At 36.5% G+C, this 22658-nt stretch overlaps 4 protein-coding genes across 5 annotated transcripts; 3 read left to right on the forward strand and 1 right to left on the reverse strand.

The window, feature by feature from the left end:
• The first annotated feature begins 100 nt into the window (after positions 1 to 100).
• LOC111793967 (formin-like protein 14) lies at positions 101 to 3403 on the forward strand. The gene is made up of 3 exons (XM_023676060.1): positions 101 to 344; positions 1254 to 1538; positions 2128 to 3403. Exons 1-3 carry the CDS (start codon positions 192 to 194, stop codon positions 3199 to 3201), a joined length of 1512 nt encoding a protein of 503 aa, XP_023531828.1. The 5' UTR covers positions 101 to 191; the 3' UTR covers positions 3202 to 3403.
• A 1309-nt stretch (positions 3404 to 4712) lies between these two features.
• LOC111794045 (two pore calcium channel protein 1A-like) lies at positions 4713 to 19058 on the forward strand. The gene is made up of 23 exons (XM_023676157.1): positions 4713 to 4956; positions 5934 to 6077; positions 6172 to 6279; positions 7001 to 7096; positions 7819 to 7949; positions 8576 to 8636; positions 8803 to 8969; positions 9780 to 9885; positions 10295 to 10372; positions 10919 to 10980; positions 11899 to 11971; positions 12988 to 13053; positions 13155 to 13298; positions 13652 to 13709; positions 13966 to 14073; positions 14194 to 14257; positions 14449 to 14617; positions 15045 to 15109; positions 15337 to 15427; positions 16386 to 16472; positions 17436 to 17513; positions 18623 to 18660; positions 18760 to 19058. The coding sequence occupies exons 1-23, from the start codon at positions 4816 to 4818 to the stop codon at positions 18839 to 18841; spliced, it is 2217 nt and encodes a 738-aa protein (XP_023531925.1). The 5' UTR covers positions 4713 to 4815; the 3' UTR covers positions 18842 to 19058.
• Positions 19059 to 20149: 1091 nt separating this feature from the next.
• On the forward strand, positions 20150 to 20836 carry LOC111792943. The gene has a single exon (XM_023674575.1). The coding sequence runs from the start codon at positions 20150 to 20152 to the stop codon at positions 20834 to 20836; it is 687 nt and encodes a 228-aa protein (XP_023530343.1).
• Positions 20837 to 21352: 516 nt separating this feature from the next.
• Positions 21353 to 22393, reverse strand: LOC111794046. Of its 2 annotated transcripts, XM_023676159.1 has the most exons (2): positions 22114 to 22201; positions 21353 to 21953 (listed from the first exon to the last, which is right to left on the reverse strand). In XM_023676159.1, exons 1-2 carry the CDS (start codon positions 22157 to 22159, stop codon positions 21700 to 21702), a joined length of 300 nt encoding a protein of 99 aa, XP_023531927.1. In that variant the 5' UTR covers positions 22160 to 22201; the 3' UTR covers positions 21353 to 21699. The 2 variants fall into 2 exon arrangements, with proteins under 2 accessions (XP_023531927.1, XP_023531926.1); XM_023676158.1 differs by having other exon boundaries at positions 21353 to 22393.
• Between the last annotated feature and the right edge of the window lie 265 nt (positions 22394 to 22658).

The raw sequence follows: 22658 nt of genomic DNA on the forward strand, positions 1-22658 counted from the left end.
ATTATATATATATATATTTTTTAATGTTTAATTAACCTTGATTAATATTTTTTAACCCAAGATTATGAATGAAATAATGTGCCTGGCACGCAACTTTATGATTAGTACTTAAACAAAGTCCTCCTAGATTTGAAGTCATCTGAAGAAAATTCTGGTCTTCAATCCGTTCTTTCGATTACTCGGTGCGATTTATGGCGTCTGGTTCAGCAGGTCGCTCCAATTCCGCCCCCAAAGCTTTCGATTTTGGTTCCGATGATATCCTCTGCTCATACGAGGACTACGGTAAACAAGACACTTCGAACGGTAGCCACAGCGATCCCGTCTCCGTTACCAATTCTAGCAAGGTTCGTTGTTGTATTATTTGTTCTTAGATTTCTGAGTTATGGATGTTTGATAGAAGATTTTGATCTGTCGTTGTTAGGTCCGTTAGGGTTTGTAATTTTTTGATGTTAGCACTAAGTTTTGTTGAGGTAAATAACTCGATTCTTATTTCTTAACATCTAAGTTTCATTTCGAAGCTATAGAATTAAGATCCACGGCGATTCATCTTGCATTAGCTTTGTTCTAGAGTACATGTCTGTCTGGTTTATAATTGAGCGAGCGTTGTTGGTGCTTTCCAATCTCCAGAATGAAATTAGTTCTTCAATTCAGTTTAGCTTGAATCGTGAAAACACTCACTAGTCTTTGGAATGTTGTTCTTAGACTCTAAGATTTATGGAAATTATCTTGAGTTGAAATGCTGTTACAAAGCGAGTTCACATGTGATTTGCTTTGGAATGGGGCGGGATGCCTTGGAGGCACCATAGATTGCACCGTTGACAACGGTGCTTTTGAGTGCCCCTAACCAGGGTTGCAAGGCACCATAGATTGCACTGTTGACAACGGCGCTTTTGAGTGCCCCTAACCGGGGCTGCAAGGCACTGTAGATTGCACCGTTGACAACGGCGCTTTTGAGTGCCCCTAACCGGGGCTGTTGATCGGGTCCCATGGAGCGCGCATTAAGCTCAGGAATACATTAAGTGCAAGGAAATTAATCAATTTTTGAATGAGTGTCCAGAAGAGAAGAACATTTTCTTTTAAGTGGTTTTGGGTTTTGGGTTTTGGATCTTATATGTTTTTCTAGCATCTTTTAGTAATTCTTGTGAATGTTTGGGTTTATGAACTGAAAGAATGGAAGATTTAACGCAATTATGATCATTATATAATTGTACTTTTTCGTGATTAATTGGTGTTATACATATTTATATGAACAGGATTTTCATAAAGTTAGAATGTCTACTGCATTCCCTGCTGCTGCTTCATATGGTCAACCAGATGATTCCATCACTCAAGATGTGATTTCTGCTGTAGAGAACAGCATGAAAAAGCATTCTGATAATCTTTTGCGTTTTCTCGAGGGAATAAGTTCGCGTTTATCACAACTTGAACTGTATTGCTATAACCTCGATAAATCTGTTGGAGAAATGCGTTCTGATGTAGCTCGTGACCATGAAGAGGTGGATTCAAAGCTTAAATCTCTTGAGAAGCATCTACAAGAGGTGAGCTACGACTTCACGACTTTTTAAAGTTTGGAAGTAGTAATACAATTGACGACCTTGAAATAGGTGAACAAAGCATTCCTTATAAGGGTGTGGAAACCTCTCCCTAGTAGACGCGTTTTAAAACCTTGAGGGGAAACTCAGAAAGGAAAGTCCAAAAAGGACAATATCTGCGAGCAATAGGCTTAAGATTGTTACAAATGGTATTAGAGCCAGTCGTCGGACGATGTGAGGCACTAGTCGGATAAGGGCTAGACCCTCTCCATAGTAGACACGTTTTAAAAGCTTAAGGGGAATACCAGAAGGGAAAGCCCAAAGAAGACAATATCGGCTAGCAATGGACTTGAACTGTTCCAAGTAACTAGTGACGTTGTTTTTTAGTTGTTTTTATATGGTCATTTATAGATACAATGCATGCGCTGTTTCTAATAATTATGTAGAAACGTTGTATTAGTTTGCAAACCTATCACTTGTCGACGCTTAGATGTGAACAGTGACAGCCATCTCTGATCCCCCGTATTCGTTATCGATTTTTATTACTTAGAATTCGATACTGATCATTAAATTTGTACTCGACGCATTTCTGTAGGTCCACAGGTCTGTACAGATTATAAGAGACAAGCAAGAGCTGGCAGAGACTCAAAAGGACCTAGCCAAACTTCAGGTCTCACAGAAAGAGCCATCTTCATCAAGCCATTCGCAATCGAACGAGGAGAGAGCTTCATCAGTAGCTTCTGATCCTAAAAAGAACGAAAATCTATCCGAGATTCACGGCCAGCAATTAGCTTTGGCCTTGCCAAATCAGATTGTCCCACAGCAAAATCCTATTGCACCCGCTTCAGCGACTTTGCCTCCGAACGTGCCTCAACAGCAATCGTATTACATCTCTCCGACCCAATTGTCTGGTCAACCACCCCATATCCAGCATGCTCCAGGCCAATATATCTCACCCGATCCCCAACACCGGGCATTGCAACCTCAAGATGTTTCGACCAATCCCCAACTAAGTCAATCTCCGCCACAACCATTCAATCAATATCAACAACAATGGGCGCAGGTGCCATCGCAGCAGCCACAACCACCACAGCAGTCTTCTATGCAACCTCAGATCCGACCACCCCCTACTTCAGGCTACCCTTATCCACCGAATCAACCGAGTTCTGTGCCAGAGACTCTGTCAAGCACCATGTCTTTTGCATCTATTCCTAATCCTGGTTCGAGTCGCCCGGACCCAGTGCCTTGTGGATATGCAGCTGCAAGTGGTGGTTCTGCTCCACAGCAACCTCCTCAAGTAAAAAACACTTATGGACCAGCAACAGGTGAGGGATATTTGCCCCCTGGACAACCAGCATATATGATGTATGACAGGGAAAGTGGAAGACCGCCGCACCATCCGCCTCAACAACCGCACTTCAACCAAAGTGGATATCCTCCAGCCAATGCACCCCATCAGATTCCTCAGGCTGCTACAGTCCCTCCCGTTTCATCCAGGAACCCGAGCCATTCACATTTGATCGAGAAACTGGTCGGCATGGGGTTCAGGGGCGACCATGTTGCCAGTATAATTCAGCGAATGGAGGACCGTGGCGAACCTGTTGACTTCAACGGAGTTCTAGACAGGTTGAGTTCTTCTGCAAGTCCAGGTCCACAAAGAGCATGGTGAGAGTAATTTAATCATCGCCTGCTTGCAGTCGATACCGGCCTTGACCAGCCTCGTACGTATATTGTTCTGGTTTGTGAGAAACCTTGTGTGAATATCTTCTACCTGCATTTTCTAAATTTTCAATATGATTCCCTCTTGATGTTTACTTGAACGTTTAGCTGTTATCATCATTTTTTACTGCCAAGTTTTCCGATTTTGCTTACCTGAATCGTTTTCGAGATTCGAATATGTGGGGGTTCTCTCGAGACTCGAAGGAACAGCAATTTTGAAAATGGACAGTGATCTAGCTGCTATATTTCAATTTGTATTTACTTCCATACATACTGGTGGTTGAGCAGTCCCTTTCTTCTGAGCTGAGGTCCCAATCACACCGGTGGAGAATTTGAGTGCATTATTTTCCATGGCGTCTATCGGTTTCCTTATCTAATCTGCTTAAAAGCAGGTTTTTGGAACACTTTGGGATCCTATCTAAAGTCGTGAGGCTTGCTTAATGGGCCAAAGCGGACAATATTTGCTTGCGTAGCCTTGGACTGTTATAAATGGTATTAAAGTTAGACATCGGGAGGTGTAGCAAGGACGTTGGGTCCCAAGAATGGTGGACTGTAACATTCCACATTGGTTGGAGAGTGGATTGTGAGATTCCCCGTTTTGTAATGGGCCAAAGAGGATAATATTTGCTAGCGTAGCCTTGGGCTGTTATAAATGGTGTTAAAGTCCGACATCGGGAGGTGTGATAGCAAGGACGTTGGGCCCCAAGGAGGGTGGACCGTAAGATTCCACATTGGTTGGAGAGTGGATTGTGAGATTCCCCGTTAGTTGGAAAGGGGAGCGATACATTCTTTATAAGGGTGTGGAAACTTTTCCGAGGACGCTGAGGTGGAAACCTCTCTGAGGACGTTGGGCTCCCAAGATATTAGATTGTAAGATCCGTTGGTTGGAGAGGTGAATGAAACATTCTTTACAAAGACGTGGAAACCTCCCACCTCTCTCTAGTAAACACGTTTTAAAACTGTGAGATTAATGACGATACGTAACGAGCCAAAGTAGACAGTATCTACTAGAAGTGAACTCGAACTGCAAATCGCCTGAGATTAATGACGATACGTAACGAACCAAAGTAAACAGTATATACTAGAAGTGAACTCGAACTACAAATCGCCTTACGCCTTTCACATCATATTTTTGTCGAACTATCATTTTTTTTATTCTAAAATGTAAAACAAAGAATTAAAAAATCGAACATGTTAGTTGAACTATATTTAAATTAAGAACTATCGTTCATAAGTGAGTCATTTAGTTTAAAGGTCAAAGCTTATGATATGATTGGTTGAGTTGTCCATCAAAAGAAAAGCAAAATATCTTACATAGTTAAACAGTCCCCAATCCACAATTACACGTGGCATGCCACCCTGTCCTGCCATGTCACCATCATTCCAGTAGGATGGCAATCCCGTAAATTCCAAGTTTCAACGATGTCTAGTTCAGTGGAGCCAATTTGTTTCTAATATAATAATGCCAACTTGAAGCTCCCCGATCAACTCCCAATTTGCCTCGCTTTTCTTCCCTCTGAGATCAGTCAGTTCGTTGTGAAGTCTTCGACGTGCCTCGAAGAATATGGATGAATCTCTGCTCGGTGTAGAAAGTAGCAGCAGCTCCAGCTCCCGACGTCAGATTCCTCATGTGAAGTTCAAACGCCGCTCTGACGCCATCGCTTATGGCTCTGCGTACCAAAGAGCTGCTGCACTTGTGGATCTGGTTAGACTCTTTTGCCATATTTGATTCTCGCTCGTGTTATTTTTTTTTTTCTTTCACTGGCGTTGAAATGTGCTCTGGTTTTTGTCTTTTGAGTGAACAATGTGAACCTTGATTCGTTAATTTGACTATAGCTGGCTATTTGAAGTGTGATGGATTGGGATCTGTTTTGGATTGTTTTGACATTTGGTTCATGGAATCTGAGTCTTGAGCTTCTCCTTTTGAGATATGGTTTTGTGAATTTTGACTCAGTGTCCTGGAAGTTAGTTCAGAGTGATTTTCGTTATGATCTTGGTGCTGGAGTGGTTTAGTGGTGAGATTGTTTTGGAACTGAACGTAGTTTTTCTTTGAAGATTTGTTTTCCTGTTTTCCAGCTTAAAATGTTTTTAAAGTCGGCATTCCTTGATATGCTCTCTCCCTCCCTCTGAGCTCCAATCCTGTTTCCAATTCCCGTTATGAACTTTTCTCTCTGAGAATCGATGGTCTTACTTTTCGTTATTCGAAAAACTGAGTATAATTTCTATTTGGCATCTCTATATTTCATTAGTTTAACAGAAGGTATATTGTCTACTTATTTTTCTTGTCAAACATGCCAGGATTTCTCCGAAATAGATCTTCTGCTTTTGGCTACATATGCATTCCTTCAACTCATTAATTCACTATATTTCTTCGAGGACTGATAAATGCTAGAATGGAAAGAGCAAAATGAATGTTTCTCTAAAATGTTGCCCCTACATTTACAGTTTCCCTGACTCTGTTCTTCTTATTTGTTAGTGTTTGTTCTCATCTCTGTTTTTATGCTTTGAAACGGTACAATTTTGTGTGAAATATTTATTAATTAAGCTCACTATTACTGCTAACCATTAACTTTATCTATGAAACAAGGATTCCTTCAGAGATGGAAAAAATGATATAGTCTTACTTTGAACCTTGGCCGACAGAACATTTTGGTCACTGCTGATGGAGAATGAATTTTGCAGGCTGAAGATGGCGTTGGTATACCCGAGAAAATCCTTGATCAGTCGAACTTTCAGAGTGCTGCAAAGCTCTACTTCATTTTTATTAAATTTGATTTGATTTGGTCTGTAAATTTCTTTGCGCTGATAGTCCTAAATTTCTTTGAGGTTTGTTCTTCCATTTTTTTTTTTAACATTCCTTTTGCTTTCAGATGTGAAAAGAAGTTTTCATTCATTTTTTAACATACATAAACATCTGCAGAAACCCTTGTGGTGCTCCAAACACGATACGCATTCTTGTAACGACAGAGAGTATTTCTTTCTTGGGCAGTTGCCTTACTTAACAGCTGTTGAATCTCTTATATATGAGGTAAGAATAATCTAAATAAACTAAGATATTATTATCTCTTTAATCTTCTTACTTTTACTCCAATCGAATTAGACTTCCTCATGTTATGGTTTTGTAGGGATAGGTGGTGGTAGAATTACATTACTGCATTCTCTCAGTAGTTTCAGTACCTACACGTCCTTGCAATTGCCACTATGAGTTATATCTATGAAAGCTACTGCACATAAGCCGAAGAAAAAACTAAATTATGATATTGGAGAAGAATGAGGTGCTGCTTTATAATAGCAAATATAAATGTGTAGAAAAATTCTTCATGCTGTTTACTTTGCTCGTCAACCAGATGCTTTTAATGTTAAGCTCTACTGTTGGCGGAACCTCACTCATTGAAAATGTTATATTTTTAGAGGACCTTCGATACTATAAGTAGCTAAGTGATATTCAATTCCATTACAAGCAAAAGCCATTATGTTGAGTTTTTTTTTTAATTTTTTATTTTTAAAGTTTCATGTTTTAATTGAACGGGAATGAAATTTCTTGGTTTGCTCAATCAATATTCAGAAACAGTTCAATGTGTAAAGCTTCTTCAGGTGATGATAGATGTTAATTTTTCAGATTATCTATATCTCTAAGAACCACCATGCATAGAGAAAGCAATCTTGTGCAGTTTTTCAGTCTTCTTAATCTCCCACTTTTTCACTTTACTCACTTTCTGTTTCATCGAATTTATACTTTCAATATGCAGGCTGTGACTCTCATAATACTCATGATACACACTTTTTTCCCAATTTCGTTTGAAGGAGCCCAGCTTTATTGGAAAAATCCCTTGAACCAGTTGAAGGTACTCGCTCAATGTCTCTTTTGTTTGATAGATATCCTCAAAGTAATTTAACTGAACTGGAAGGCTTGATACTTGGTTGTTGGAAAACATTCAATTTTCAATGTTCCGAGTAATTTGAGCGTGCAGACAACTTCCTTATGCCCTTAATGTCTAATCTCAAAAGTGTTCCCATAAATTATTGTCTTCTTATACGCGAATCGAACTTGAGCTTGGCAATTATGCATAGATGAATGTCTTTTAGAAAAGACAAAAAGTTTGTGAAGTGACTAAAATGATTGATCAGAAATGTAACATTTATTGCCTTAACTGAATTATTTAGATAGGCTGAAATTGAACTTAACATTCAGAATTACATTGCTGAAAAGATGAAATGGTGGTTTATCATATTTTATTATCGTTGGATTTCCTTTATTCTTTTGCATTGTTAGGTTTGTTTTATGGGTCTATATTTATTATTTATATTTGTAATATTCTTTCCTTAATGGTAGATGATCGTTCTTCTGTGTAAGAAGACCTTGTATTGGTTTGAATATAGAAGAAATACAGTATCTTTATTTCTTTTCTAAATGCAAGTCATTATGAACTGCCACTACTCTATTGGGTTCTCGTGGCTATGATGTTGTGCTTAGGGTTCTCGTGGCTATGATGTTGTGCTTAGGGTTCTCGTGGCTATGATGTTGTGCTTTTTAAGAAATTAATTCTAAATCTTCCTCGTTCTCCAGGTCATATGCTTAATTATTTTGGTGGCCGATTTTCTCATTTATACCCTATATTTGTCGCCAGTGGCCTTTGATTATCTTCCATTCAGAGTTGCACCATATATTAGAGTTGTCTTTTTCATCATGAATATCAGGTATTTCTTGACAGGATTCTTATTTTGCTTGTTTTTTTATTTGACTTCATTGTATGTACTTGAAGATATTAGTAGCATCCAATTCAAGGGAATTTATTGCATCTACTCTTATATCAACAAGTAATTTAGTTCCTAGAAACGAGTTTACATGTACTTCTGACAATTGATTGTTTCAGGATAGCTGTTTTTAGTGTGTTAACATGGACTGGTTAGTTCATATTAATTGCCAGGTAATTATACAAGGTGTAAATAAGCACTTAATAGTGTCGGATGTGCTGAGGAGATTGAAAAGAAAGGAGTTTCATACATTTCATTTAAAGATAAAATTTCTGTGTAATATTAATTTTTGTAGTTGTTTGATCTCTTGATATTTGAAATGACCATCAAAATTACTCTCTGTAGGCTTGAGAATATGTATTAATGGGAAAAATTTTAGTTTTGATTGGGTTCTAATATTTTATCTTTATTAATTGCTGATGAAAATTCAGATGTAGTATCTATCTGACGTGGACTTACCTCTTCCTTTGATGTTTGATACTTGTTTCTTATTGGTGGGAGTTGATCCTATTTATGGTATAGTTATTTACTTTTGAACAACAAATTTACCCATTTCATTTGGTTCTTAGGCATCTACGGGAGAGCATCATCATTCTAGCTGGAATGCTTGGCACATACTTGAATGTTTTGGTTCGTAGATAAATTTGGCATAATAAATATTCTGTTTCTGTAGATATACCTACATGACATCTTTTATTTCTCTTTTACTCAAAATGTTAAGAACTGTGAATCTAACATTGTATTATGTTAATTATTATTACCAACTCTTACTACTTTATTGCCACTTTTCTTGCAGGCTCTATGGTTTTTGTTTCTTCTGTTTTCCAGCTGGTTGGCATACGTTATTTTTGAGGATACACAGCAGGGGAAATTATTATTTACTTCTTTTGGAGCCACATTATATCAAATGTTTATTTTGTTCACAACATCTAATAATCCAAATGTTTGGATACCTGCCTACAAGTAAGTGGGTAATTTAGAATGATACACTGTTCAGGGCTTTTATTGATATACATATACATATATATATATATGTGTGTATATATATATATATATATATATATATATATATATATATATCTACTTGTTTGACCAGTATTCTTTTTCTTCCTCATTCCCTTCAAAGTGTATTGATAAGCTCTTTTCAAGATTGTAAATTTTGAAAATGGTTATTAACTTGTCATACTGCTATATAATCCAAGATACAAGTTTAGGATAATATGTTCTGCGAGGCAGCAAGCAGGCACTAAAAAGAGCTTTGTGGAAGGATATCCTAGTTTTGTGTTGAGATCTTGTGTAATGGAAAATTATTCTCTCTTTTTAATCACTATCCCATTCCTGCATTTTGTACTGGTTGGGAGGAGAACGTTGATGGAGCATATACTACTAAAGCATGTTTTGGTCCGGGAAGCCCATTAAGACTTGAGATCTGGGTTTTTGGTCATAAAGTTTGTGATATTCGAGTGGTATCTAATCATTTGAACATTCAATTTGATCCCTAAAATCGCGCAAGACCACAAGTTTACCATACTTGTTCTAGAGACAGAATTACTTGATTTTGATAGAATTCATGACCTTGAGATGTTGAATCATATTCTGGAGGTTACATGATTAATTTTCGTGTGGTATGAAGTATCATTGTCATTATTGCTACCAAATGCAGAAGAATTATATCAATGATTGTTGAAGTTATTAATTGAACAATGTATCTTAAAAAACGTTGCTCCAACATTCTATAGTAAGCATTACATTGACTTATATTGTCTTTTACAGGGCATCTCGTTGGTATTGCCTCTTTTTTGTTCTTTACGTGCTGTTGGGAGTTTATTTCGTTACAAACTTGATTCTTGCTGTTGTATACGATAGCTTTAAGAGTCAGGTAAATGCTATTTCACCATGCACTCCCAGTTCAAGCAGTTATCTATGGCTTTAGTATTCTTTTTGTCTGCCCGTTTATTGCTTCATCCATAGGCTGTTTTTTCTTCTCTCTCCCCAGATGCTTCATCCATAGTTCACCAACAAATATTGATTTGCTTACTTTATTTATAAATAGGTTAAATTATATCAAATACCCTTGAACTTTGGAGTAGGTTTCAATTATGCTCATAAATTTTGAAACGTTTCATTTTTATCTTTGAACTTTGAAATGTGTTCCAAACAATACACTTGAAGAGTTTTCTTCGTTAAAAGGTAAAAATGAAACATTCTCTAAAGTTAAGTGGCATTTTTATAATTTTAACTTTTTTATAAGGCCCAAGGACTCACGTTTTTCTTATTTTTTTATCTAGCTGGCTAAACAAATTTCTGAGATGGACCGCTTGAGGAAAAGTATATTGGCCAAAGCATTTAGTCTTATGGATACTGATGTAAGTATGGTGGCCACCTTCCATCTAGTTCGCATTTCCAATGGTTTAACGGGGTGTCACATAGATCCTATTAATTTTGTTCCAGTTGTTTAGTTTTTATCTTCCTGCTTTCTTCTTGTTTGTGTACTAGAAATTCATTCTAATCTAGAAAGTTTCTCTTAGTAAATTTTCTATTAAACATAAAAAATATATACATTAAGATAAAGAACGACTGTTTTTAATAAGCTGGATTGAGATACGTCGAGCTCGTAACTACATATAAATGACTGTTAAATGAGAGTATCAGTTTTGAGCAAGTGAACATAGCTATTATTATTCGTAGTTTTTTTTTTTTTAACAAGAAACAAAGCTTTTCCTTGAAGAAATGAAAGAGACTAATGCTTAAAAGATGGCAACAAAAAGGGGAGTGAAAAAAAAAAATCAAATTTAGTAAGGAACTATAATAACGTGGTAAATATGGTCCCCGTTACTTTCCAATATCATGTTTTCTTCATAAGTTTCATGATGAAGATTCTTCATGTTGCTTACCTTCTCATGTCTTTGCAGAACGTTGGGTTTATCAATAAACAGCAGTGCCTTATACTTCTTGAAGAACTTAACAGATACAGGTTTTATACCTTATCTATCTCTCTATAGGTTTAGCTTGCTTGTTTCTGAAGTTGTTACAGCAAAGTCAGGAATACTTACAAAAGTGCCTGATGAAAAACTAATAATACTTCATAGTGATTTATTATTATTTTTTATTATTATTATTATTTTTTTTTTATAATTCTTCTGTTGGTTTTTGTTTTCATTTAATGATCTAAAACCTGCTGAAATTTTTATTCTTTCTTTATACGATCACATTTCACGATCATACCTGCTGAGAATTGGGGGTAACATCTTATTTTCGAAGTTTCTACATGGAATTAGTCTCTGAATACAAAGGCATAAAGTACAGAGTTTTATCTTTACAGTCTAAATATATGTTTAATCCCCAGTGTTTAGGTGTTTTTTCAATTTGGCCCCTAATATTTTATTAGTTTCAATGCTACCCTCATCGATTGCATTTTATCCCAAGTCCGTTACCAAAAAATATTAAACTTAACTGACAAAATGGTGATCTAATGTCATAGTTCACTTTATTAAGTGCTCTATCTTTTAATTTGATGTCATAGTTCACTTTATTAAGTGCTCTATCTTTTAATTTGATGTCATAGTTCACTTTATAAATGATTTAATTTCATAAAGATAAAGTCAGTAAAAGAAAAAAATATGGACCCTTGAGGAGCTAGAATGGTAAGTGATGCTGAAGTGACTACCTCATCCTTTCGTAATTCCTCCTCCTGGAATTGATGACTAAGTGACAGTAACTTTGATGGATTTTTTTTTTTTTTTTTTTTTTTAAAAAAAAATTTCTGTCCACCACGATTACTGGAAAAGTGAAAATTTCAATTTGAAGTTTGCTTGGTTTAGGAGACATCTTAGTTTTTGTTATAGCTTGCTGATTAGTCTTACATTATTAAGATTGTTACATTTGTCCTCAGGACTTTGCCGAAGATATCAAGGGATGATTATGAGTTAATATTTGATGAGCTGGATGACAGTCGTGATTTTAAGGTACATTAGTTCCTCAAGTCTGTTTAAAACGTGAATTGTTAGAATTCTTGTTCTTGACTGAAGTTATAACCTAGCTAGCATTAGATGAAGACGGTAGTTATAATTTTAAGCCACATTAGTTACTTGAATTTGTGAAAATGTGTTGGCACTGGACCTTAAATGCGTTCCAAATTTTGGTTAAAAAACAGCTTTTGGCCTATGAACTTTCTTTGAAGCAATAAGTTTGTAACGATTTAGTTTGGTACTTTCATGGGAATGATAGTTATAACTTTAAGCCACATTATTTACTTGAATTTGTGAAAATGTTTTGGTGCAGAACCTTGAATGCAATTTAAATTTTGGTTAAAAAATACTTTTGGTCTTTGAACTCTTGTGGGAATCATAATTTGGTCCGTATACTTTATTTTGTCACAATTTAGTCCTCATGCTTTCATTTTTTCACAATTTGGCCTCTAAACTTTAGTATGTAACAATTTAGTTCTTGTAATTTAAAGTTTGTTATGATTTAGTTCATATGGTGAAAAAGATTTTGAAACATCCACGAGTTTTGTGAAATAGGTTTAAAAGGTCCCACTACTAACATAACTATCCAAACAAAAAGTTCATTGGCATTTTGTTGAGCTCAACGGTCTTGTTGGAAGAGGGGCCTTTTATATCTAGTTTACAAAATTTAGGGACTAAAAGTGCATGTTTTAAAAACTGTCGGATCAAAGTGACCAATGAATAAAAATGTAGGGACCAAAAGGATAATTTACCGAAGTTAAATACAAAAAATGAGGAAGACCATTGAGAACAATAAGTTTTAATTATAGCAAACCCCTGCCCTGAAAGGAGCTTACAAAAAGGTTCCCTAATAATGGTTAATTCCTGAGTTTTGATTGCAAATTCAGTTTGTAATTGTGATAAACATACTGATCGATTATATCTTCAGCCATGCATAGAGTAACATAATTTTGAATTATAATGAATTTTCTTTCTTTTCCTCAATTCTATTTGGACTCCTTTCTCATATGTAGATCAATATGAATGAGTTTGCTGATCTTTGCAATGCTATAGCCTTGAAGTTTCAGAAGGAGGACATTGTAAGTCTTTATAGTTTTACCCAAGAATCTTAAGAAACTACTGAAGAGTGAACAGAAGGAATAAGGGCCTAATTTTCTTATCTGAACTATTATGAGTGCAGCCTTCAGTGTTTGAAGCGTATCCTTCGATCTACGATTCAGTTTCTTCAAAAAAGTTGAAAGCATTTGTGCGGAGCCCCTCATTTGGATATGCTATATCCTTTATCCTCATACTGAACCTGGTTGCTGTTATTATTGAAACAACAGTAAGTCTGAAGCTTAAATAATAATTTTATTTGTGTAATTAACTTCTCTTGGCATGATATGATGAATGACACTTTTTTTTAATCTTCCAAACATAGAATTTATTATCCCTTGTAATTTACGTTGCTCTTTTACAATGGAGGATTTGATTAACAGGTTTTGTCTAAATTATATAAATTGACTTCCAACTTCAGCTTTCTTTATTTATGCAATTAATTTTTGGATTCTGATACAAATCTATCGAAATAAGCAATAGCAGCTCCATTCAATTAATTATTTTTTACGTCTAATTTTTGGTTCAATAAAGATTTATTGCAGCTTACAAGGTATTTAACTTCTGGTATAAATGTTTCAGCTCGATATAGAAAACAATGTTGGACAGAAAGCATGGCAAGAACTCGAGTTTGTATTTGGTAAGGTTTTGATAAGGGATATATTATTTTCTTTCCTTCCAAATAAACCACAAAAAATTATCTTAGTTGTCTGTTATAAATATCAGTTCATTGCGTTGCAAATTCTTTTCTTGAGTAGTTTGATTTGGAGGCATTCTTCCCCTTTCTAGTGTCACCATAAGTATGGCATTTGATGTAAAAGCATTTATGTGAGTGATTATTACTATGGTATATTTTCTTATTTTGGGCAACTTTATTTCTTATTTTCTGCCTACAGGTTGGATATATGTGGTTGAAATGGCTCTAAAAATCTACGCGTTTGGATTTATGAATTATTGGAGAGATGGCCAAAATCAGTTTGATTTCCTTGTCACATGGATTATAGGCAAGTACTGTAAACCTTCATGTGCGCGTGAGAGAGGGATGGGGGGCGGTCGAATTTTTAATTCTTCTTTCTGCTAATACTTTATTATGGATCATTTTTGTTTTACTTTTATTTTGACAGTGATTGGAGAAACCATGACTTTTGTGGCACCTAGTGGACTAACTTTTCTTTCAAATGGAGAATGGTAAGAGTAATTTTGTCCATCCTATTTCAACCAAAATCTTATCTATTTTTCCGTACATATATTATCTTGCTGTCTAATTTCCTTACGGAATGAGTGAAAAAATTGATGGCTCCAAATCAAGTATAGTATGTAGTTCTTTTCTAATCTCACTATAATAAACATTCATGGTTTTTCCTTTTCTTTGATAACAGGATTCGCTACCTTCTGATAGCAAGAATGTTACGCCTGATAAGGCTCCTAATGCATGTCCGGCAATATCGAGCATTTCTTGCTACCTTTTTAACTCTCATCCCTAGCTTGATGCCATATCTAGGAACTATTTTCTGTGTCCTCTGTCTTTATTGCACTCTTGGTGTGCAGGTAAAATATGTTAATCTATATGAACTATTAATGATAATAGAAGAATGATATAAATCTTATGCGATACACAATTAGCCTTTTCCGTTTGTTTTAAATTGCATCTTGTTGCAACATATAAACTGACTAATGTAGGTCCTTGTTAGTTTTGATGATTATAACCTTTAATCCTAAGTTTTGTATCATGTTACCAGATTTGTATGATTATATTTTTTACTTGTAAATGATTTACAATTAGTTCTCAGGAATGATTTTGTTTTCTTGTAATTATATCTTTTTTATGTTGGTTAATAGTTCAAATTGTTTAGATTTTGAACAATTTGCAGTGTATATTTTTCCTGTCATTGTAATATCATGTGGTTACGTATCTTTCCTCCTTTTACTTTATCTTCACTAATATCCTCGCTTTTTATCTCAAATCATTTTTTAGGTCTTTGGAGGACTTGTTAACGCTGGAAATCCTGCTTTGTCTAAGACTGATCTGGATGATGATGAGTATCCTAAGATGTTTATTTTTATTATTATTTTTTTTATTTTGGCTAGTCATACTTCTGAAGACCTTGGTACTGGATTCCCATTTTTGTAGGGTTTTAAGTAGGAATTCATTGTCATTGTGGCTGCAGGAACATGCTTAGAAAATTTATTGAAAACCAGTTTAATTTTTTTTCTAGTTTGTCCTTGTGAAGGACTTTTTCTGTTTAGAACTTCCTTGACTGAATCAGCTACCTACTTTTCAATTTCAACGACTATCCTAATGGCATGGTGACACTGTTCAATTTGCTAGTTATGGGAAACTGGCAAGACTGGATGCAGGTACCTTCTTTTATTATCAGTTCCCTTTTCTTTGTGCTTCTACTCCTCAACCTAAAGCGATATGTCTGTGGTGTTCTCTTTTGGAGTAGGTTATGTGCCATCTAGAAGTGAAAATAGAAATTGTTAGATGATTAGCATGGCTATCAAATTTCATTTGTTATTTCTCTGAACATTAATCTCGTTGTGTTTTCCCTTTCGGGCTTCCCCTCAAAGTTTTAAAACGCATCTGCTAGGGAAAGGTTTCCACACCTTTATAAGGAATGTTTCGTTCTCCTCTCCAACCGATGTGGGATCTCACAATCCACCCCCCTTGGGGCCCAAAGTCCTCATTGGCACACCGTCTGGTGTCTAGCCCTGATACTATTTCTAACAGCCCAAACCCACCGCTAGCAGATATTGTCCTCTTTGGGCTTTCCCTTTCGGGCTTCCCCTCAAGGTTTTAAAACGTGTCTGTTAGGGAGAGGTTTCCACACTTTTATAAGGAATGTTTCGTTCCCCTCTCCATCCGATGTGGGATCTCACATTGAATGCCCGAGTGATTTTGGTATTCGATTTAATACGAATGAAAAGAAAAACTAAAAGAAATTAAGCTCAATCATGGTACAAAAATTCTGATGAGAGAAGGGTAATGTAATATCATAGTAACTTTTTCCTAAATAAAAATCAGATGCTATAAACTTCCATCTATTCTAGTTTCATTATCCTTGTCCTAATTTCTTTGGCTTTTAAGATTCCTGTATTATTTTCTGCCTACATGATTATATTAGCTACTCTATGCTAATAAGATTATCCATGTGGCTACGAAGTATTGCTTATATGTACTCTGGCCTCATAAGTTGGATTTCACTGTATGCCTCATTCTTGTGTTTCAAGTAATTATTTTAATTTTCCCTCATTACTATAACTTTTCTTTACCATTTCTGGAATTTGTTACTGAATTTAATATTTGTCTTCCTAGAGCTACAAGGAGTTAACAGGAAGTATTTGGAGCCACGTTTATTTCATCAGTTTCTACCTAATAACCGTTTTGCTGCTCTTGAATTTGGTAAGTTTGCTTTCGCATTTTTATACAACGACTTTACCTCGTCGTTTACATCTTTACTATGATGATGGCCTTCAAATAAATGGACTTCCTGGTTGAGAAATGCTGCATAATGAATAAATGGAATCTGATTACACCAGGCATTACATGCTAGATTGTTTTCTTAGTTGACACAATACTATTATGCCCCCAATTACTGTTTGTTATGAGAGATGGGATAAGAAAGGGATTACACCATCGACAAGTTAGTTGGACGTTAGGTATGTCGATATGGGGGACCGACCAACTGAGGAATGTTCGGAGAAGTTGTGTGAGGGGGAAGGCCAGCTTTATTTTTCTTTATGCTTTTTGTCTAGTTGCTTGCTTGTGAGGGAGAGGAGAGATTACCTGCCCTCTAATCAGCTTGGAGTGTCCGTGTTGCCTTAGGGAAAGGTTCTTCCTGAGAGCAAAGTTCTTCTTCCGTTCATCAATATATCATAAGGGGAACCTTAAAAATACCTTTATAAAATACTGAATGAGTAGATTGTTAGGAATCACGACTCTCCACAATGATATGATATTGTCCACTTTGAGCATAAGCTCTGATGGCTTTACTTTTGGTTTCCTCAAAATGCCTCATATCAATAGAGATGTATTCCTTACTTATAAACCCATGATTCTTCCTTAAGTTAGCCAATGTGGGACTCCCTCTCTACAATCCTCAACACGGAGGATATTGTTAAAAAGAAATATTAATATTGAACTGAAAATAAATTGAGGGTTCGTGTTACTTGTCAATGTTACTTTTTCTTTTCTTCTATAATGAGGAAATTCAAAATTACCTTCTTTACTTGGTACTTACCAACGGTTTAATGCACCCACTGCCAAAATTTCCTCTGTTGTGATGAATGCATGCTTGTAAGCATATTGTATTTTATATAGCGAAGTTAAAACTAAAAGTACTTAAAATATTGTGATATGATTCAGGTTGTAGCTTTTGTCTTGGAGGCTTTCTTTGCTGAATTGGATATTGAATCTTCAGAAAATGGTGAAGAACAGGAACAGGTCAGTATCTTTTGATCCTTGAGAAGGATGGATATTGTAAAACTACTGCAAATTATTGATTTATATTAATTCTTACAATTATTGAAAAAAGAAGTATGCCAGTGAAACACATATATTAAGTCTAAATATGTGAATTTAGAGATGTACGCTGTCCTCTTTTTCTCTGGATGAGAATTTATTTCTGTTTTGCTATCCGAGAATAACTTGTTGATGATCTGGTCATGCCACGTGACTGCCAATCATTATAATTCTGCTAGTTGAGTATAACTATCATGATACCGACAGACTGTATGGTGCACAATCGCACTTTTCTTGGCAGCGAATTTTGCGATTGTGTGACACTCACTCTCAACACCAAGTGAGTCAAGCCAATTTGTATTCGCGTCGCCTACGGCGGGGCAACATATGCTCAAGCCTCTGGCCACGTTTAAGAAGAAGGTTTTAGAAAATAGGGGGCAGAGAGATTTTTGAAAGGGAGTTTTGAAAGTAAGAATGAAAAATTGTAGGCTAAAGGCAACACAACGGCTTATATAGCATATAACTTTCCAGGCAGGGAGAATTTGATAACTAGTCGCATTCCCCTATAGTACATTTTGAGGCTATTCAGGTCTAACAAGCCTAGAAGTGATTTCTCCAAACGGTTATACAAAATCAGGGGAGGAGTTGACAACTAGTCACACCCCCCTATAGTACATTTTGAGGCGATTTAGGTTGGCAAGTCGAGTCATGATTGCGTCGAGTAGTCGTACAAACATAAAATACATTAGTAAGGCAACACAACTTGGAATTAAATAAAGGGTTCGGCATGACATGGACATGCGGCCACAAACAACACGTCCTGGACAAGCATGACCGTCAATGCCCGTGATTTAAGTTGCCTGTAGCTGAGCTTTTTGCAATTTACTGCTTGTTATGAACAACGTCTGACTTTTCTTACTTTCTTTGTATTTAGAGGACTTTTTACGCCACATTGTTATACCGTTTGTTCAGTTGCCTTCTGTTTATAATTTTTTGGGGGAGAGTAATGGACTTGAGAATTTAGTACCAGTAAACAATATGTAATTCCAACCAACTGTGCTCATGAATCGAAATATTTTCTTCTGTTTCAGGACGCAGATAGTAGAAAGGATCGTCGACGTTTCGTCGGGTACGTAAATTAACTAGCTTTAATATGCATTATGCATCTATCCTCTCCGGTTGTCTTGAAAAGTTGACATGACAAATTTTTGTGGTTTGTTTGTTTCAGCACAAAAACTAGTAGCCGCAAAGTTGACATTCTTCTCCATCATATGTTGAGTGCAGAATTGGATGTAAAGGATTCCGATTAGTGTAATTTAGTGTGTTATTGGATGTCTTTTAAACGTAACAGTAAGAATGTGAATGTGATTAGTCTTGTGTTTTGCATCTCATTCGCTTTCCATCAAGAAGTGGACTTTGTTGTCCAATCTTTTAAATAATGCGACTTCAAGTGCGTAATTATTCCATCGAGAAGCTTGGTTCGTGGTTGTCCATTTCGTGCATTATATGAACACATTTTTAAGATAATTCAACTTGGACCTCTGCAATATGATTTGAGCAATTAATTTCTTGCGTTTATTTATCTCGCGTCAAATATGATTCTCTTTTAAAATGCTCTTAGATTATGTCTATTGTTAGCCTGTGTTGGTTAGGAAAAGGTTTCCACACCCTTATGAAGAACGTGTCATTCCCCTCTACAACCTATTGGTGATTGGCTCTTATACCCTTTGTAATGACCTAAGTCCAACGCTAATAGATATTGCTTGTTTTAGCCAAAGCGAGTAATATATGTCAGCAGCCTTGAGCGTATCATAACTAGACATTGGACGGTGAGCAAATGAGAATGTTGGGCCCTCAAGGAATGGATTGTGAAATTGCACATTGGTTGGAGAAGGGAACGAATCATTCCTTGTAATATTTGAAATCTCTCCCTAGGAAGCTCAAAAAGAAAAATCGAGAGAGGACAATATCTGCTAGGTGGGCATGGGTCATTACAGTTAGAGTAGAATTCTAAAGAAAAAAAATTACAGACAAATTATTTAACGAAACTACCACGATATAATCACTTTAAAATAGATTTAGGGTTTAGGGTTTAGAATTTAAATTAATTTAGGGTTTAGGGTTTAGAATTTAGATTAATTTAGGGTTTAGGGTTTAAAATTTAGATTTAGGGTTTAGGGTTTAGAATTTAGGGTTAATATCTTGAAATAAATTATCAAATTCAATCTGTCTTCAAATAAATTATTAAAAAATGCCTAATCTAACCCTAATTCAATAACCTCAATATTTATTTAATTATATAATTCAACAATAAAATTATTACGACAAACCCCAAGTAAAAGGTTAAAAAAAACAAATGCCAATTTATATTATTGTTGAATATAATGTTTTGTTGAGTCATTGAATCAGTGAATAAGTTGCCAAAAGCAAAGCAAAGGCATTCCAAAAACTGGCGCCACAACCTTAGCGCCAAAATCAGCTCTTCCCGCCATTTCCCTTTCTCTTTATATAAACCCTAAGACATCTCTGCAATTATCATCCATTTCCAATTCGATTTTCTCTGAAATCCCTCTGAATTACCCTAATTTTTCTCTTGATTTTTCATTCAATTCTCCGCCATGGTTGTTCCTCTCGGACCCGGCAAGTTCTACGGCAGCAGTCTCCCCCGTCCCCGCTACTACACCGACGTCAAGTTCAACGATGAGCGTGTCGATCCACCCACGCCGGTCCTCGATCCGCTTCTCTCATGGGCGAACGAGGCTCACTGGTCAATGGGAGGTCTCAGCTTCAATCGCCTGAGACTTCAGGGTCGAATCGAAGGCAATATCAACAAGCTTCGAACTGAGCGTGAGAAGATTGCTAAGAAGAAGAAAGTAGAGACGCCAGAGAGATCTGACTCAGATCTCAGAGACGATGCTGTTCGCCGGTCGAAGAAGTCGAAATCAGTATCACCACCGCCAGTGCCAATTGCAACTAAGAGACGGCGATTGATGCCATTGTTTGACGCTGAGGAGGATGATGTTGGTGAGCACAAGGAAGAAATTAGGGTTGTGAAGAGGAGATTGGTGAAGAAGCTGGGAGATGATTTCGATCGAGTCGCTGTGGAGGGGAAGAAGAACCAGTTGAAAGGTTCGAGGGATCGAAATTTGGAAGTCAATGGGATCGATGAATCTGTAATGAAGATTGTTGAGGAGATTAACGATCAAAGTACAAAGGGGAAGAGTAGTGGAAAAAAACTGGAAAATGATTCAATTTCTGCCACTAGAACTTCTCCCAGATTAGCTAATAAGCGTAGATCAAATTGACTTCGGAATCTGAGTATAGACTATTAGTTTCTAATGCTTTTCTTTTTCAGTTTTTGTTCTTCAAAACTGGGCCAAGATCTGTAATGTTGGTTTCTGACTGTGAAAATATGAAAATGGAATGTGGATTCTGCCATTGTTAAGGTCGATCTTAAGCATTCAATCTAAGATGAAGGAAGAACACCAATACAAACACAAATTATCAGAACTTTCGGGGATGAACATTGAGAGAGAACCCTTTGTGAAGAACTCAACTTTCTGCATACAAGGTGTTTGATAGAATGCCGCAATGATACATCAACATGTTCAAACCCAGACTATCAGCAAGCTATATTTGTAAGCCTTTCTGAGCTGAATTTCTTTACAAAAACAAAGAAAAGAACTGTTCTAAGACAGATAAACAAGTTCATGTTCTTCCAAAACAGTTCAATGAAGATCATTTTCTTTCAAAACAAAGAAAGAACTGTTCTTATCTTGTTCTTCAAGCCAAGTTTGCTCCATGACAACAGAACCATCATATCTTTGAATCAAACAGTTGAGTGATATCATTATGAACAAATCCCAGACAACCCATGTTCTAAAATCGACCATTTCATTACATGAATCAGTATAAACTCCCTGTATTCCATCCATTAGCAAAGAAAAGAGATCTGTAAATCCCAAGTTTATGAAGCATTTCTGGAGAGAAAGCAATGATCCATATGAACCCATAAACCCTAAAGTTACAAGAAAGATCTAAACCATTAAAACCAGGCATTGCGCTTCACCTACAAGTATGAACAAACAACACCAAAATCACCACAAATCTGAGATACCCATTTGATCAAAACCCCCAAATCCTCCCGCAATCCCACCAAAATTAGCCTCTAACTCTCATTACTCTTCCTAAACAAAGCAAAGTACCCCAAAACAGCACAAACAGCAGCCACCAAATTCCCTTCCTTCAACAAAATCTTAGCCACAACCCCAAAAATCTCCTTAGTAATCTTCCTCCCCTCCACCACCAACGCCCTCTTAGGCTTCCCAAAGAAGTAAAGCAGCACAACAATGGTGATCCAAGTTACAAGGGTGGCCGGCACCATGACAGCCAGTGCAGCCACCATGGAAAGAACCCCAAAAACTGCCCCAAGAAGCAGAGAAGCATAAATCGCAGGCCACCCAAAAGAAGAGGAAGAAGAAGAAGAAACTTCCACTTGGGATTTGTACCAAGAGAGTATTGAAACAAGGAAATTCCAGGAAGAAGACAAAAGAAGGGCATAAACCAGAACAAAAAGACATACCCATGTTCTTCTTTTGCTCATCACTCTCATAATCAAAGAGTACCATTGAGGAGCGATTGTTTCTGGGTCTTCTTCCTTATTGTCTGCCATTCCCGGTTTCCAAATCTGTTAATCTTCTGTGATTTTCAGAGCTTTCTCCTTTGATGGAGAGTTTCCCTTTCCCTTCCTCTTTCGGCGTTAAGAAAGCAGCTCGCCCAGTGATGAAGCTTAAACAAAGAAGCAAAAGAAGCTCAAGAAACTTCACGCGAACCTCCTCACCTGTGTGCCAAACTGACTCTGTGGACCAATCCAAAGGGTTTCTGGTCGAACGTGTTCACCACGCGCCAATAAATGGATGAATGAACCGTATGAACATAGTAACCCAAAGGGACTGCCCCGTCCCCTTAATGACAGTTTGGTTTGGGCTATCCGTTCAGCTTTTGCTGGTTTTTTAAACTCACATTAGATTAATAATTAAAATTTTATGTAATAGTCTGGTTTGGTGGGTCGGATTGGATTGGATTGGGTTGGGTTATAACTCTATTTTCAAGTTGGTCGGTGTGTCA

The sequence above is a fragment of the Cucurbita pepo genome, chromosome LG04 (genome assembly GCF_002806865.2).
Source record: "Cucurbita pepo subsp. pepo cultivar mu-cu-16 chromosome LG04, ASM280686v2, whole genome shotgun sequence".
Classification (NCBI taxonomy): Eukaryota; Viridiplantae; Streptophyta; class Magnoliopsida; order Cucurbitales; family Cucurbitaceae; genus Cucurbita; species Cucurbita pepo.

Bases quoted from the DNA above. Each gene is read 5' to 3' on its own strand.
- LOC111792943 (XM_023674575.1), top strand. From the start codon at position 20,150: ATGGTTGTTCCTCTCGGACCCGGCAAGTTCTACGGCAGCAGTCTCCCC.
- LOC111794045 (XM_023676157.1), top strand. From the start codon at position 4,816: ATGGATGAATCTCTGCTCGGTGTAGAAAGTAGCAGCAGCTCCAGCTCC. The intron at 6,078-6,171 runs GTTTGTTCTTCC...AAACATCTGCAG, and splicing joins TAGTCCTAAATTTCTTTGAG to AAACCCTTGTGGTGCTCCAA. The intron at 9,886-10,294 runs GTAAATGCTATT...TTTTTTATCTAG, and splicing joins ACGATAGCTTTAAGAGTCAG to CTGGCTAAACAAATTTCTGA.
- LOC111794046 (XM_023676158.1), bottom strand. From the start codon at position 22,203: ATGGCAGACAATAAGGAAGAAGACCCAGAAACAATCGCTCCTCAATGG.
- LOC111793967 (XM_023676060.1), top strand. From the start codon at position 192: ATGGCGTCTGGTTCAGCAGGTCGCTCCAATTCCGCCCCCAAAGCTTTC. The intron at 345-1,253 runs GTTCGTTGTTGT...TTATATGAACAG, and splicing joins CCGTTACCAATTCTAGCAAG to GATTTTCATAAAGTTAGAAT. The intron at 1,539-2,127 runs GTGAGCTACGAC...GCATTTCTGTAG, and splicing joins TTGAGAAGCATCTACAAGAG to GTCCACAGGTCTGTACAGAT.